Raw genomic sequence first — 14495 nt, forward strand, 5'->3', positions numbered from 1 at the left:
ATGGCCCCTTTTTAAGACCAACTGTACCACCACTGTTCTCGTCCTCTAAAACCTAGTCAAAGAACACGTCAGTGCTGCCTTCCAAAAATGGATACCAAGTCCCTTTATAAAGGCTCCTGTTCAGCCTCTCACTCAGATGAAGCAATGCAAATGAGAGAGAAGATGGTGAAGCAATGTCTACAAGCCTCCTGGGTCCTGAGTTTCTTGACAGTGGGACAGAATCACCAGGCAACCGGCAATAAAGATAGAAGCTGGATGCTGTCCCAGCCTGCAGCCGCCTTCTGTGTGGCCTGCAGCAAAGGATTTCTCAGCTTTTCCACCAATGAAACAACGATCAAACCTCCTGCCACTCTAAACCTAAGACACAAGTAATGGGAATGGAATTTAATTAAGTGTAATTGATTGCAAAGTACATCAAATTCCGACAATGAAAAAGAAACATTTAATTCCCAATTACCACTCAGGACCCGTTAACCAGTTAAGGACTGTGTGTGTGTGTGTGTGTGTGTGTGTGTGTGTGTGTGTGTGTGTGTGTGTGTGTAACAGAGTCCCAATGAAGCATCTTTAACAAATATTTCAAACTGGAAGCACATCTGTTGCCAATAATACCCCATTAGTGAGTCCTGGGTACCTCTCTTGATGCTATAGCCTAGTGGTCTTTTCTATATGGATGCCTTACAGACGTCACTCTGAACTCAGTTCTCCTCCTTTGTAATCTAGGGGACATCCAGGCACCTGTATGTTCCATGGTCTTAAACTCTAAATGTGTGGCTATGGAACTGAAGAGTGACTGCCAGGGCCCATGGATCATGTGACATGAAATGGATCTGTGAATCTGATGGAGAATGGCCCTCCTGTGTATGGATGCTGAAAAGTCCCTCTCCTCCAGTGCAGCCCCTTGTCATTGGCCTGTACCTTTTCACTCAGCTCCATTTGCTATTGGACACATCTTTCTAAACTAATGCTTTTGTTATCCCCTGCCCACTCTCCTAGCAGAACTCTTCGGGGAAGGTGGGCATCTGAATAAATGGCCCTAGGAACTCCCCCTATGTTCCTCTACTGTTATATAAGCATGCGAGGGTCAGACTCACTGAGCACACTTCAATGTCTCCAACATTGCTTCTTCATGTCACCTCACCAAGCCTAGAGCTGAATCCAGGGTGGTGCAGACATGTCCTCCCCAGGCAATGTTCCCAGGATACGCCAATAGGTGAGAGAAACATGATCCTAGATGCTCCAGAAACCCCTCCAAACTATCAAAGGACCAGCCGTGCACTTAGCATCAACCTGATTGCCTTGGTTTTCGCTCTCATTTAGAGCTAAATTCTGGACAGAATCCACATAGAAATGGAATCTCACAGCATTTTATTGTTGAGTGAATTCATTCATTCTTCAGGTTAAAACTATGTACATCAATGTGTTTGAAATTCAAGCTTGTGTATTTCTACCTCCTCATGTTCCACCTGACTTTACCAGAGATTATCCGTCTGTATCAATTTGTAACCGCCCTTGTAAATGATAAACCCTCTTTTCCAAATAGTTGCTTCTCTTATTTCTGGAGTTGTTCTATATACCAGATTTAGAAGTGAATGAATTATTACCCTGATTTCAGGGACTCAGAAGAACTATCCCAAACAGACATTAAGAAACCATTGCCTCTAACTATTGGAAATCATCAAAGCAAAGTCTTTCTCTTGCAAGATTTTAAAACCACTCCTAGCCGGTGGAGGAAGGGGTATCTATATCAAGGCAGAAAGTACAAAAACTAAGGTGTACCTTTAAGGAAAAGGGGAGATAAAAGAAGGTGGGGCACGCCAGTGGGGAGCGCTGTCCACTGAAGGACTCTGACTCAAAAGGCAAGATGAACTGCCAAGGGGCGGCGGAGAGTTAGGACTGAGGAGCATTGCACACAGAACCTCAACCTCCTTTGTACAATTTAGGCAGGGGGTCAAGAGTCAAGCTCATGATCCTTGGCAAGAGAGACTGCAGATAAAGAAATGAATTAAATAGCACCTCTCTCCTGAAGCAGCAGCTGGGAAATTGGACAACCTGAGCCGTCATGGTAGCAAAATACAGAATGTAGGTGCTTATCAGTGGTGGGGGTGCTGAAAAGGAGTGCACCACTTTATTTAGAATTAGATTGCAGTCTACAGCCATACCATCCTGAACATGTGTGATCTTAGGAGCTAACAGCTCAACCTGGTTAGTACTTGAGTGGGAGAATTGTATAGACTCATCAGTTAGTGGGACAAAAGAAATTGAAAAAATTGAGTGAAAAAATGTAGTGCAATCCTTAATTAAAAAATAATTGTGTTCTAAAATCCTAGAAGAAGTAAGTGTGTATGTGTGTGTGTGTAAGCTTTTTCAAGTTGAAGTGAGTGTAGGCTAAAGCCTAATATTTCAATATCGACTCCCTTTTCTTATGTGCCAGGATCTGAGCTCACAGTGCTAGATAAATAATAAGCTACAGTTCATTGACCTGTTTCAATATTAATGAGCTCATCAATTTTTTTCAACAGCACAGACATTCTATCCTTGGAAAATGGTTGGGAGAAAGTCAGGTCAACATTACCATTTCTCTGCTAGTTGAAGCCTACATTGGAGTCATAATTTTATAAATTAAAATGTCAGGTATATTTATTTTGAGATTACCTAGAGACATCCAATTTTGCATTTCAGAGACTTTTTAATATCCTTTTGTGTCTTTGTATAAAACAGCTACCTGTGTCAAAAACCTTGAAGTCATTTGTAGATCTACTTTTCCTCTTATTGGCTATGTTAAGAGTATTTACCTGTGGGAGCTATAAGAATTCCAAGCAATTTAGTGTCTGGCCAAAAGTATCACATTTGCACATGATTTCCTGATGAATAACTTGTGTGAGCCTAAGTAGCACTTCATCAATAAATGTTTTCCTTAGCTGTTCTGGGACAGAAGCAGCACATCCCCACTTGGCCCCCAAACTATGTGGATTTATCCTAAGTAGCAGAATAACTCAAGGTAGCATTCTATAACCAGGATATTAGAAGACTCTTGGCTATGGTCCCAGCAGGATGCCATCTGGGATGCCATGTGCTCCGTTGCCCAGTGCCTTCCCATTTGACCCTAAGGGCCAGAATTCTTCTAGTTCTTAGTACCAGTATCATTGGCAACTGGCTTCTTTTCATCTGACAATGGTAAGTCTATTCTTCACTATATTAACTCACTGTATTTTCCTCTTTTTATTGTTTTGCTAGAAATTTCAAAGTAAAACTTGAGGGCCACCTGGGCAAGTAAGTGAGACTCCACATCATTCAGTTTCTGTGGTTATAATCATCCGCTGCAGAAATAATTATCACTGTCAGCAGTTACTGAGGACTCTGTGGTGAGCGCTCGAGATGTGCTGTGCTGTCTTTAGCATCTATTTAGATCTTGACGTTCCAACACTTTCCACTTCTTTACCAAGGAGGAATTTGAAGCTCAGAAAAGCTGTGTCACCTGATGCTGCTGAGCTAGTAAGTAGGGTCCCCACTGGCATCTTTCCAACATCAAAAACCATGCTTCTGCCCACCCAACTGCCCTTCCTCTTGGATGTTCTTATGTTTCTGGCCCCTTTGACTCTTCACTTACTCATGAAGAAACGACAATGTACTCTGAGAAAACAACAAGGCTCTCCTACTTTTCTCCCAAAGGGCCATGTCCAAACCTGAATGGCCAGTTATACTTAAGATGACCACGTTAGACTTGTGGGCTGCAATGTTCACTGATGTCAGTTTTTTCCCTATCAGATGCCCGAAGAGTTAAGGTGTCAGATGTGGTGACTGAATCCTGTAATCCCAGCATTCAAGAGGTACAGGTAGAAAGATCTTAAGTACACGGACAGTCTAGGCTACTTACTGAGACTCTGCTTCCCCCACACAAGTGAAGGAGGGCTTGGGCAGCTCTGTAGCTGGGTCAAGGAGCAGACACAATCCTGGAAATGTGTCCTGTGCTGAGTGTGTGCCATACTCCCATACGTGTTCCACTAGTGCTTTCAAATGCCCAACAAGCAAGAATCTTCAAGACTGGGAACTTTTTTTTAAAAAAAAATTCTCAGAAACTCCTCAAATCACAAAGTATTCCATTCTTTCCCTAATATTTATTCCCATGTTTTTAAGCAGGAAGAATCATAGCAATAGAGGAATGATGTTTGTGGGCTTGCCTCCAAACTCATGTTCCACTTTCTCTCTCATATAGTCCAGGCCCTCCTGCCCTGGAGCGGCACTAGCCATGGTAAGCTGAGCCTTCCTTCACCAATTAGCAATCAGGAAAATGCCCACAGACACACCCATAGGCCAATGAGATGGAAGCAGTTTATTTGAGGTTCCCTCTCCCCAGATGTGTCAAGGTGACAACCAAGACTAGCCATTACGTATGCCCTAGCATATGATAATTGGGCCACATTTCTATTTTCAGTTTCTCAATAACCTCCCTTTGGTTTTCTGCAGTCGCTGTATTAGTTTACATACCACCAACCATGTACAGGGGTCTCTTTTCTCCACCCACTCATCAGTGTAGGAGGGGCAATCTCATGGCTTTGATTTTCATCTCCCTGATACTTAGTGATGATGAGAATTTTTTCATGTGTCTTGACCATTGTATAGGCTTGCTTTGGAGAAATGCCCGGTTATGTCCTTTGTCTATTTATTAACTGGATTTTTTCTTGCAATTAAATTGAGTTCTTTATGTATTTCGTGTATTAGCCCCTCATCAGACACATGGTTTGAAAATGTTTCCTTCCCAACCTATGGGATATTGTCTCATTCTTATATTGCCTATGCTATTCTGTTTGACTCAATTCCATCTATTTCTTTCTCTCATCTCTTCTGCTCTCATGCTTATGTTCTTGAAGTCATGTTTAAGAAACTTTTGCTGCCGTGATCTTGACCTCCCTTGCTCATATATTCCCTCCTCTGTCTCTTCACCTGGATTCTCAGAGCTCTGCCTAGTGCTTGGTTGTAGATCTCTGCATCTTGTTCCATCAGTTTCTGGATGAAGGCAACCTCTCTGCTATTGCTAGCTAGGAGTCTACAGAGACAGATGAATCAAGCTCAGGGGAACTCATGAACTCTGGATCAACAGCAGTGGAGTCTCCATTGAACTGAAGTAGGCAATCTGCATGTGGGGAATTAGCTGTGTAACTTGGTCTATCTGAGGGGCCCCTTACTGAAGGACCAGGATCTTTCCCTGGTGCATGAGCTAGCATTTTTGAGCCTAGTCCCTATGTTGGGATACCATGCTCAATCTTAATGGGTGGGGGCTTGGTCTTGCCTTAACTTAATATGCCAGGCTTTGTTGACTCTACATTGGAAGACTTACCCTGTGGGACAAGTGGATGGGGATGGGCAAGGGGGGTGGCAGGAGGGGTGGGAGGTAGAACTGTAGTTGGAATGTAAAATGAAATTTTAAAAAATCAAAAATAAAATTAAAGAAGAAGGAATATTTACCCAGGCCATTGTCTAAGAGAACAGCTTGCCTTTTCTCTAATAGCCTTACAATTTCAGGTGTTCCATTTTCAGTTATTTTTGTATGTGGTGTGAAAGAAGACTCCAATATCCTCCTTTTATCTTTTGCATGTGTATATTTATGTTATATTTGTATGTATTCTCTTGTTTACATGAACATGAATATACATGTTTGTGCATGCTCCTGTGAACATGAGTGTGGAGGCCAGAGGTTAGCATAGGGTGTCTTTTTTATTGTTTGAGAATTTCATATGTGCCTAGAATGTGTTTTGATCAACCTCCACCATTCCTTCATTTTCAATTCATTCCTATCCTCCCTCGATTCCTTTCCAAATTCATATACTCTTAAAAACAAAACAAACAAACAAACCAAGGAGTCTACTTAATGCAGCAATTACATTCAGAGCCATCACTAGGGCATACACAGATAATGTCTTAGGAGACACATCGCTGAAGAAAACCGACTCTTTTCCAGCAGCCATCAACTGTAAATTGCTAGACGTAGGCCATCAAGAGGCCCTCCCCTACACACAAAGGGATTTTTGCTGGCATGATTTTATTCATGAAGTCACAGATGCTGGGAACTCATGTGTTCAATATACCTCTCGTGTCTGAAAAATATTGTTCCACTGCAATAATCCACTACCTCTGGCTCTTGCAATCTTTACACCCAATCTTTGTGACCACCCTTGAGCCTTGTAGGGAGGATGTGTGATACACACTCCCTGTTTAGACATGAGCACTATACAGTAACTTATCCTTTGCATATAGGGCAGCTATGGGTCTTTGTTTCATTTAATCACCATCTGCTGCAAAAAGAGGCTCCTCTGATGAAGGCTGAGATTCTCTGATCTATGGGTGTAAAGCTAAGAACATGGGGGTAAGTTTAATACTATGTCCATGTAGCAGAATAATAGTATTAGGTCCTACTCTGCACCTATGACCTATCCAACCATGGGTTTTCCATCCAGTCAGTTGTACTAGCCATGAAGTCCCTCTTGTGGAGAAGATCTTAAATCCAATTAGGAAGTGGTTGATTACTCCCATAATATCTGTACCATTGTTGAGCCATGTCAATCATTATTGTAGTTCATGGGGTTCACAGTTGGTGACTGTTCTTTCTGGGAATATGCACAGAAAATTTCAAAACTATGAAAGTTAGTCAATAGGGATGAGGCTTCCAGACCAGTACCAGCTTGATATTTTTCGTGTTCTACAACTCAAGTATATGGTGTTTTCAGTAATATGGTGTTATCATCAAGTTCCAGAATAACCAGGAGCAATTGAAATAGCCTGTAATGTTGGGGAAGGGGTGTCCTTGGGACCTCACTGACCAACACCTTGAAAAGAAGTAATCCATAACTTGTACCATAGTACTGCAATGTATGGGAAAGGTATTTTCTCCTCCAACATAAACTAATTCCATTTATCCTAAAGTAGGTTTCCATATGGAGTTTCAAAGGTCTTCAGTGTTACTTATCCCTTCTGTACTCCCTCTCTCCCCTGCCCTGATCTGCCATCTCCTACCTCATTTAACCCTTCATTTCTACTATCCCCTGTCTTGTCATACCACCTGAATGCTATCCCCATTCTCAGGCAATCTCCCCACCACCCCCACCGCATGTCTCCTTACTGGTTTATTGCCTTCTATGGGTACTCCAATTTACATATACATATGTAAGATTCAAAGTTAGCATCCACATATGAGAGAGAATAGGCAGCATTGGTCTTTCTGGGTCTATGTTGCCTCACTCGGAATGATTAATTCCAGCTCCCTCCATTTACCTGGGCTCCAGTCCTCAGCCTGTGCAGCAAGCTCTTTCCTCACTGAGATACATCCCGAGTCTCTAATTTCATTTTTTTGCATGTATCTTCAGTTTCCCAAGAAAAGTGACTAGAGATGATCTTTCTCCATTGTGAGTCTTTACTTGGCTCTAGTCTGTTCTCTTGGTCACTGGGCCTGTCCTTACAGTAGTATCATGATATTTTGAGTAATATATCTTTGGATATAGTCAGGTAAACATGGTAAAATATTTTATCTGCTAGCCTTAATTTTGATTTAGCCATTAAAATTTGATTCAAGAAATTAGATTTCAGATTAATTTTGCTAATTTAGGCTCTAATTTACTCATTTCAGGACAGAATGTGTGTCAACACTCTTTGCATTTATCTTGTTAAATTACACACAAAGAATAAATTATAGCACAAAGTACATTAATACTGCAAGTAGATATGATAAATTATAACAAATGTTACTTGAGGTGTGTGTGGTATTTGTATATATGTGTAGAGGCTAAAAGTTGACATCTAATCAACCAGTATTGCTTTTTCACTTACTTTTTAGTTTAACTTTTTAAGAATTTCATCTATGAGTACTGAATTTACACTATTTCCACTCCTCATCCTCCCATCTCCCAAATCTCCTATGTCTACCTTCCTCTCAAATTCATAATGTCTTTAACTGTTGTTACATATATATGTACATAAACCAATTGAGTTCACTTAATGTTGCTCATATATATATGTGTTTAGAGCTGACCTCATTAGAGCTGAATAAATTCTAAGGATGCACATCCCTGAGGAAAGCTGATTCTTCCTCTCTAATTAACCATTGTCTGCCGCTCTTCACCTAGGGGCGGGGCCCTGTGCAGTTTTCCTCACCCATACTACCATGTCAGTTGGAGTTGCCATTAGGCAGGTCTTGTTTAGACAACCATATTGTTCAGATTTCATGAATGTAAAGTCCCTTTAAGATATATAACACACGGTCTCACTGCAGGTGTCCTGGTTTCCAGGCTCTTACAATCTTTCTGTCTCATCTTCTACAATTTTCCCTAAGCCTTAGGTTGCCTTATAGATGTACCAAGAGGGAATGGGAACCCATGATCACTTATTTTCTGTATTAGAACCAGTTGTGGATCTCTGCTGCAAAAGAAGTTTCTGTAATGAGAAGGAAGAACTACCCTTACTGTGAGTATAATAATCAGAATTTAGGATACAGTTAGAAATATATATTGGCTAAGGAAAATGGCAGTAGCAAGTTCTCCTCTAGGGTCTATAATCTATCCAGCCATTGGCAGCTGACTGGGTTTATAGTACCAGGCATGAATTCCTTCCTATTTGCCAGGTCCTAAGTACAATTATACTGTTATTTGTTAGCTCCAGGTAAAATGTCACATTATTGCTCCACTGGGGTCATTTTGCCAGGCAAGTCATTTTTGAAGTCATAGGCTTACAGCTGGGTAGGACCATTTATTGTTCTTCTCCCTTAGCCTACACCTTGTGAGATAGGCTCAACTCATTGATTGGTTAACAAGCTCCTGAGATCTGCTTGTCTCCATCACTGCCCCAGATTACAGATCTATGTGACCATGTCTGGCCTTTTCATAGGTTCCAGGGCTCCCAATGCATAACCTCATGCTTGTACAACAAGCACATTACTGGCTGAGCCATCTCTCTAGCCCATCAGTACTTACTTTTGCAAGAATGAGTCAGGTTAGCAGCAGATACACATTCAGAGCACAAAACAGACGCAGAAAAGGCTAATTAGACTGTGGTTGCTGCTGTTCCAATGTGGACCTGCCCTGTCCAGTGCCTAGAGAAGCCTGCGTTTGCCTTTGACTGTCAGGACATCCTGAAACATCCAGTAACATTATCGCTATTCTCATCAGAGGAGACTGAGAACCAGAATTCCCAAGGGAGAATTAAAATATATTTCAGTGTCATCACTAATTCTTCTGGGTATTCGGGATTCAGGAAAACTTTTTTCTAAGAAATTCTGGCAGTTCCCACTGAAGGAATGCCCACTAGCAGAAGGCAGCTCATTTTTCTTGCAGACTTTTCCTTGGCTCTTCCACACCCTCAAGACCATCCATTTAGAGGGCCTCTGTCAGAGCCACAAAACCAGGCATGAAGGCTGTTTTTCAGACTGCCTCAAGGTTATTCGAAGGATGGAAAAGGACACTGGTTAGGTGTCACATAAACATCTTTAAATATGCAATACCCTTGGCCAATCTAGCCAAAGATATGGAAGGAAACAAGAGATAGTCATAATGTTCTGTCCCATTTTTTTCACCCATATTTTTGGGCTTCAGCCTTAAAGAAGGCTTTAGTATACCAAGAATGAATGTCAGTCTTGTCTGTGACAACCCATTTTCCTTGCCCTGTCCTCAATCCAAATATTTATATACCCCTTATGGACTGGACATCATGTAAGGTATTTCCATGCCACCTGACTGGAGAGAGATGTAAGCAAGCCAGAGCATATTGTCGGCACCTCCAACGTATGACATGGTATGATACAGGTTCCAGTTGTGATTCTCAATCTTGGAACGTCCTGTGGTACAGGTATCATCCATTTCTTTGCACAAGTTGGGGCTTTTTAAGGCTTACACCGCAACTTTGCAATAATCACCCGCTAGCCAGTAATACAGGTTAGAAGTTAAGTTAGATCAAGCTTCAGAGCTCCATGCTCTTCTTACCATACCAAATGAAAATCATAAAGCACAGACTAAGTCAATACCTGCTGTTGACCACGCCCATCCCCACCTGCCTCCCATATTCAGCAGGAGAGAGAACTGGTCCCAGTCAGGTCATACTTTCTGAGGTCTAAACTTGACTCCTCAGAACAATAAGATCTTCTCTTGTGTCTATTTAAATGACAACCACAGTGCACACTGCTGTTATTTAAGAGGCACATGTGCTTAGAAATGGGCTTCCACTGAATACTGTAAACATGGAAGGTTTTTCTTACTTTTAAATATTTCACCAGCTTCTGAATCTGCCAGTATTCCGACGGCAGGTCAGCGTTGGCTTCTTGCCGGTGGTCTGGAGGTTCCTCATCCTCTTCACTCTCTGAGGAGCTCTCACTGGCAGTCTCCTCAACTTTCTCGCCACCTTTGCTAAGAACAACAAGTCCACAGTGTAAGCTACAGCATAATCAGGGCTGTAACAATAATACCACAACTGGCATATGAGCAGCAGATGATCTCAACACCTTGTGAGCCTCAGAAGGAAGGCAAGGTTTCTACACGTCTGTTAAAAGCCAACAATGGCAAATTGTATTTACTACATACACACACACACACACACACACACACACACACACACACACACAGCAAAGGTAATGCAGAGCTACGAAAAAGAGATGCATTCAAAAAGACAACTGACAAATCAAAATGCTTAATTAATCCAAAGAAAGAGAGGGAAAGGGTGAAAACAGTAGAGATAAACAGAAAGCAGTGTTTGAAATGGCACTCAAACCTTAAATACTTCCTATTACCCTGGAAAAAAGTTGGCTGGAGTTAGAAACAAAGAAATCATTGTGGCTGTAGAGGGGTAACACTAGGGAGTCCCACATGCTGGTAAAGTTCTGTGTTCTGATTGCCGTCTTCATTACAGTACGGGGTAAATTTACCCCATCATACACAGGTAATTGACATACACTCTGAAGCAATGTTCATATCCTGGTATTGTGATTGTACTAGAGGAAGCTGGGTGCAAGATACCGAGTACACTACCTTTGCAGTTTCCTAGCAGTCTATAATTATTTCAAAATAAAAAGCGTTAGAAGTTCTTAAACACACTGAATACATTTACTATAATGAAACAAAAGGTAAAGCTAACATCAGTGTAGTTCAGGGTCTTAAAGACTGTGTTTCAGCCCAGGTGTGCAAATGTTTCTGTAAGAATCTCTCCCTTCTTCCTGCCACTGCACTGAAACCCTTCAACACAAATGGCCAACCCTTCTCATTATCTTGTTTCTTCATTAAACTGAAAATCACACCCGATGTTCATAGCTACATCTTAGATGTATCTCTTTAGAGTCAGTAAGTAGTGAGCATTCCCTGTAATAGAAGAACATACTACAATAGAAGTATATACTAGGATATATTTAAAGCAACCGGGCACCCTCTCTTTTACTAACATCACTAGTAACCATCCATATGTTAAGTACCTGGGGCCCTTGTACAGTACTAAGCAGTCCTGTAACCAGCATGGCAATTGGCCATTCTGTGTGGGTGGCTGTAAGGACATGGCCTTACCAACAGAAACTTACCGGAGTAACTGTGTACGGCCTGAGGAGACAGATGCTGTTGACTTTTCAATTTTTCCTTGTTTTTCCTCTTGGCTATCCTTTACAGAGCTTTTGTGGCTAAATAAATAACAAAACAGAGCTTTAATATGTTGTGCTGGTGAATAGAACAGTGCCCCAGCATTTTTTTTTTTTTTTGGTTTTTCGAGACAGGGTTTCTCTGTGTTGTTTTGGAGCCTGTCCTGGAACTCCCTCTGTATACCAGGCTGGCCTCGAACTCACACAGATCTGCCTGCCTCTGCCTCCCGATGTGCTGGGACTAAAGGCATGTGCCACCACCGCCTGGCAGCTCCAGCACTTTCATGAAGCCAAACAATGAATTTTCCTCACACTGATTAGCACATTCCAGCTTCACCTCACACTTGCAGGTGCCTGTTCATTCTCCAAGCACAGATGTGTGTTTTATATATGGAAGAAATGCTGTGTGCTGTTTGCCATGCTGGCAGTGGTTGTACACACTTGTAATCTAGGCGTTCCAGAGACCAAGTTCAAGGCCACCCTGGGCTCCAGACTTTATCTTAAAACAATAAAATAAGCAGCAGCCCTCTGTGCAGCAGCTCTTTGTCCAGCTATGTTAGGAACTAGTAGCAGGGTCTTCACAGGCTGCCATGCTGAGTGACTACATCATCCTACGCCTCCCCTCAGCGTGTTTACCACTCTCAGTCACAGGCACTATAGTTTCTCACCCTTGCTGGCCAACTCTGCAATAGTGGCTCACCCGAATTTTCAGGAATTTCTAGGCTTAGCATGGCCCTTAGCGCATACTCAGCTTTCATTAAATGCTTATTGCAGAAATTCATAATTAAAGGCAACACTTATAAAATCCACTTCCCCATCTGCAGAGACTCACATGTGTTTCTCAGAGAGTATTTCTGTAGAGTCACAGAGGTCAAGTGTAAAGAAGCCAGGGAAAGTCAGAAATGTGACGACCTTTTCTCTTCCCACAGAGCCTTCCTCCTGGAGAGCCTCTGTATTTACTGCTGGAACAAACCACACCCTTGGTCCACCAGAGTCCCCAAAAGGAAGGGTCCTTGTGTGACCAACAGGAGCCAGTTCTTAAGCCAACTATGTCCCTTTGAACGTAATTGTAAATGTGACACATGGTAGTGAATACCAGGAGCATCCCTCCATGGCTTCTGCATCAGCTCCTGCCTTCAGGTTCTGGCCCAGTATGAGTTCTTGAGCTCACTGCTTTTGATAATGAACTGTTACAGGGAACTGTGAGCAAAATAAACCCCTTCTTCCCCAAGTTCTTTTTGGTCATGGTGTTTCGTCAGAGCAATAGCAACCCTAACTAAGACTGTATCCCAGTGTTCATTTTACATAGGAGTGCTAACATTGCTGAAACTCTATCCTTCTTATAGTGATAAAGTTTTGCTTATAATATTGCTACAGAAATTTTCCTGATGAACTAACTTCATGTAACTATAACCATAAATTCTCTTTACCACTACATTTCCATGCTCCATGTTATTTCTCCATGTATTTTAGCATAAGTTTCCTTTCTCATATTGCTTGTTCTTGCTTACCTACTACACAAAAATGACTTGTGCTTTTTCTTCTCCCATCATAGTAGTCAGAACACAAACACTATTACTGCTACAATTTTTTCATTTAGGAAATACAAAGAAGAGAAAGGGAATCAAACAGGGAATCATACACTGTATTTTCTAACAAGACACACAATTCCAGGAAAAATCAGGCAAATATGTGTGGATTGAAAACCAATATAAACAACTACATACCCTTTGTAATCAACAGTTGCTCTCCACTTTAAGCTTGGCTCCAATCTCTTGGTCATATGACTTTTCCCAAAGTTGATCTGGTTCTTCTGTGTTTTACTCTTCTCTGAATCAGTTGCAGGTGATTCCACTTCTTCTATCTTGGGTTTCTCAAAAACCTGTTGATCCTTTGGTTGTTCTTCAATGAATCTAATCTCCTTTATTTAGAATACAAAGAGTACTGGTTACATTGGCATCAACTCTGAACTACTTAGGGCCATACGAAGATAGGGGCTGTATAAAGCCAGGAAAACCTCACCTTCTGCATCTACCTGCTGTTGCTTAGCAACTCAATTTAAATAAGGGCAACTTTAAGACCAAGGCCTATGTTAGAGTTACATAGGAAGTAATATGAAGCTTCTGAACTCAGCTCTAGGGCAGCATGCATAGACCTACATACTCATCATCACTTCCTGCAAAAAAGCCCAAATTCCATCCCTGTATTGTTTGGGATATATAATGTAAAAATTATACAAGTTAAGGATAAAAGAAGCACCTTGAATGTAACCAGAAATTGAAAGCATATTCTAGACCTGTAGCAATGTCTCAGGTGGTTAAAAATGTTTCTGTTAACTTTCATTGATAGATGAAATTGAATTGAAGATCCAGACATAAACTCACACAACTATGGACACCCGATTATTGTTTTATAAAGAATCCAGAAATTCACAATGGAAAAAAAAAACAGAGAGCATCTTCAACAAATGGTGTTGGTAAAACTGGATGGCTACATGTAATAAAATGAAAATAAATCAATTTTATCACCCTGTACAAAACTCAACTTCAAATAGATCAAAGACCTCAACATAAAACCAGGTACACTGAACCCGATAGAAGACTAAGTGGGGAATAGGTTTGAATTTATTGGAACAGGAAAAGGCGTTTGCAACAGAACATTAGTAAAACAAAACCAACGAAACAACAACAAAACAAAAGGCAAAAGTCTTCTGCCTACAAAACTAAACATATTATAGATAAAGAGGGGCAGATAAAATGTCAAAAAAATCTGTTATAACACAATTCCCAACGTGTAGTCATCAAGAGAACATCACAATACAGAAAGCAAGAACAGAACCTTGAGGAAAGTTGGTAAGCCCCCAAATAGAAATCTTCAAAACTACTTTCACAGTACTCAGGAA

The 14495-nt window shown here is 41.3% G+C and overlaps 1 protein-coding gene across 4 annotated transcripts in view; it reads right to left on the reverse strand.

Annotated features, from left to right (window-relative positions):
- The window catches only part of Odad2 (outer dynein arm docking complex subunit 2), a 147300-nt gene that overhangs the window by 97509 nt on the left and 35296 nt on the right, over window positions 1-14495 (reverse strand). For all 4 annotated transcript variants that reach the window (XR_005880642.1, XM_040755252.1, XM_040755255.1 and 1 more), the window contains 3 exons: window positions 13321-13514; window positions 11540-11635; window positions 10235-10382 (listed from right to left, as the gene is read on the reverse strand). Coding sequence is in view for 3 of the 4 variants with exons in the window: in XM_040755252.1 (XP_040611186.1) it covers window positions 10235-10382; window positions 11540-11635; window positions 13321-13514 (438 nt within the window). In the remaining variant the exon portion in view is untranslated. The remainder of the gene's footprint in view (window positions 1-10234; window positions 10383-11539; window positions 11636-13320; window positions 13515-14495) is intronic.

This window comes from Mesocricetus auratus, unplaced genomic scaffold (assembly GCF_017639785.1).
Source record: "Mesocricetus auratus isolate SY011 unplaced genomic scaffold, BCM_Maur_2.0 Super-Scaffold_100013, whole genome shotgun sequence".
In the NCBI taxonomy this organism is placed as follows: Eukaryota; Metazoa; Chordata; class Mammalia; order Rodentia; family Cricetidae; genus Mesocricetus; species Mesocricetus auratus.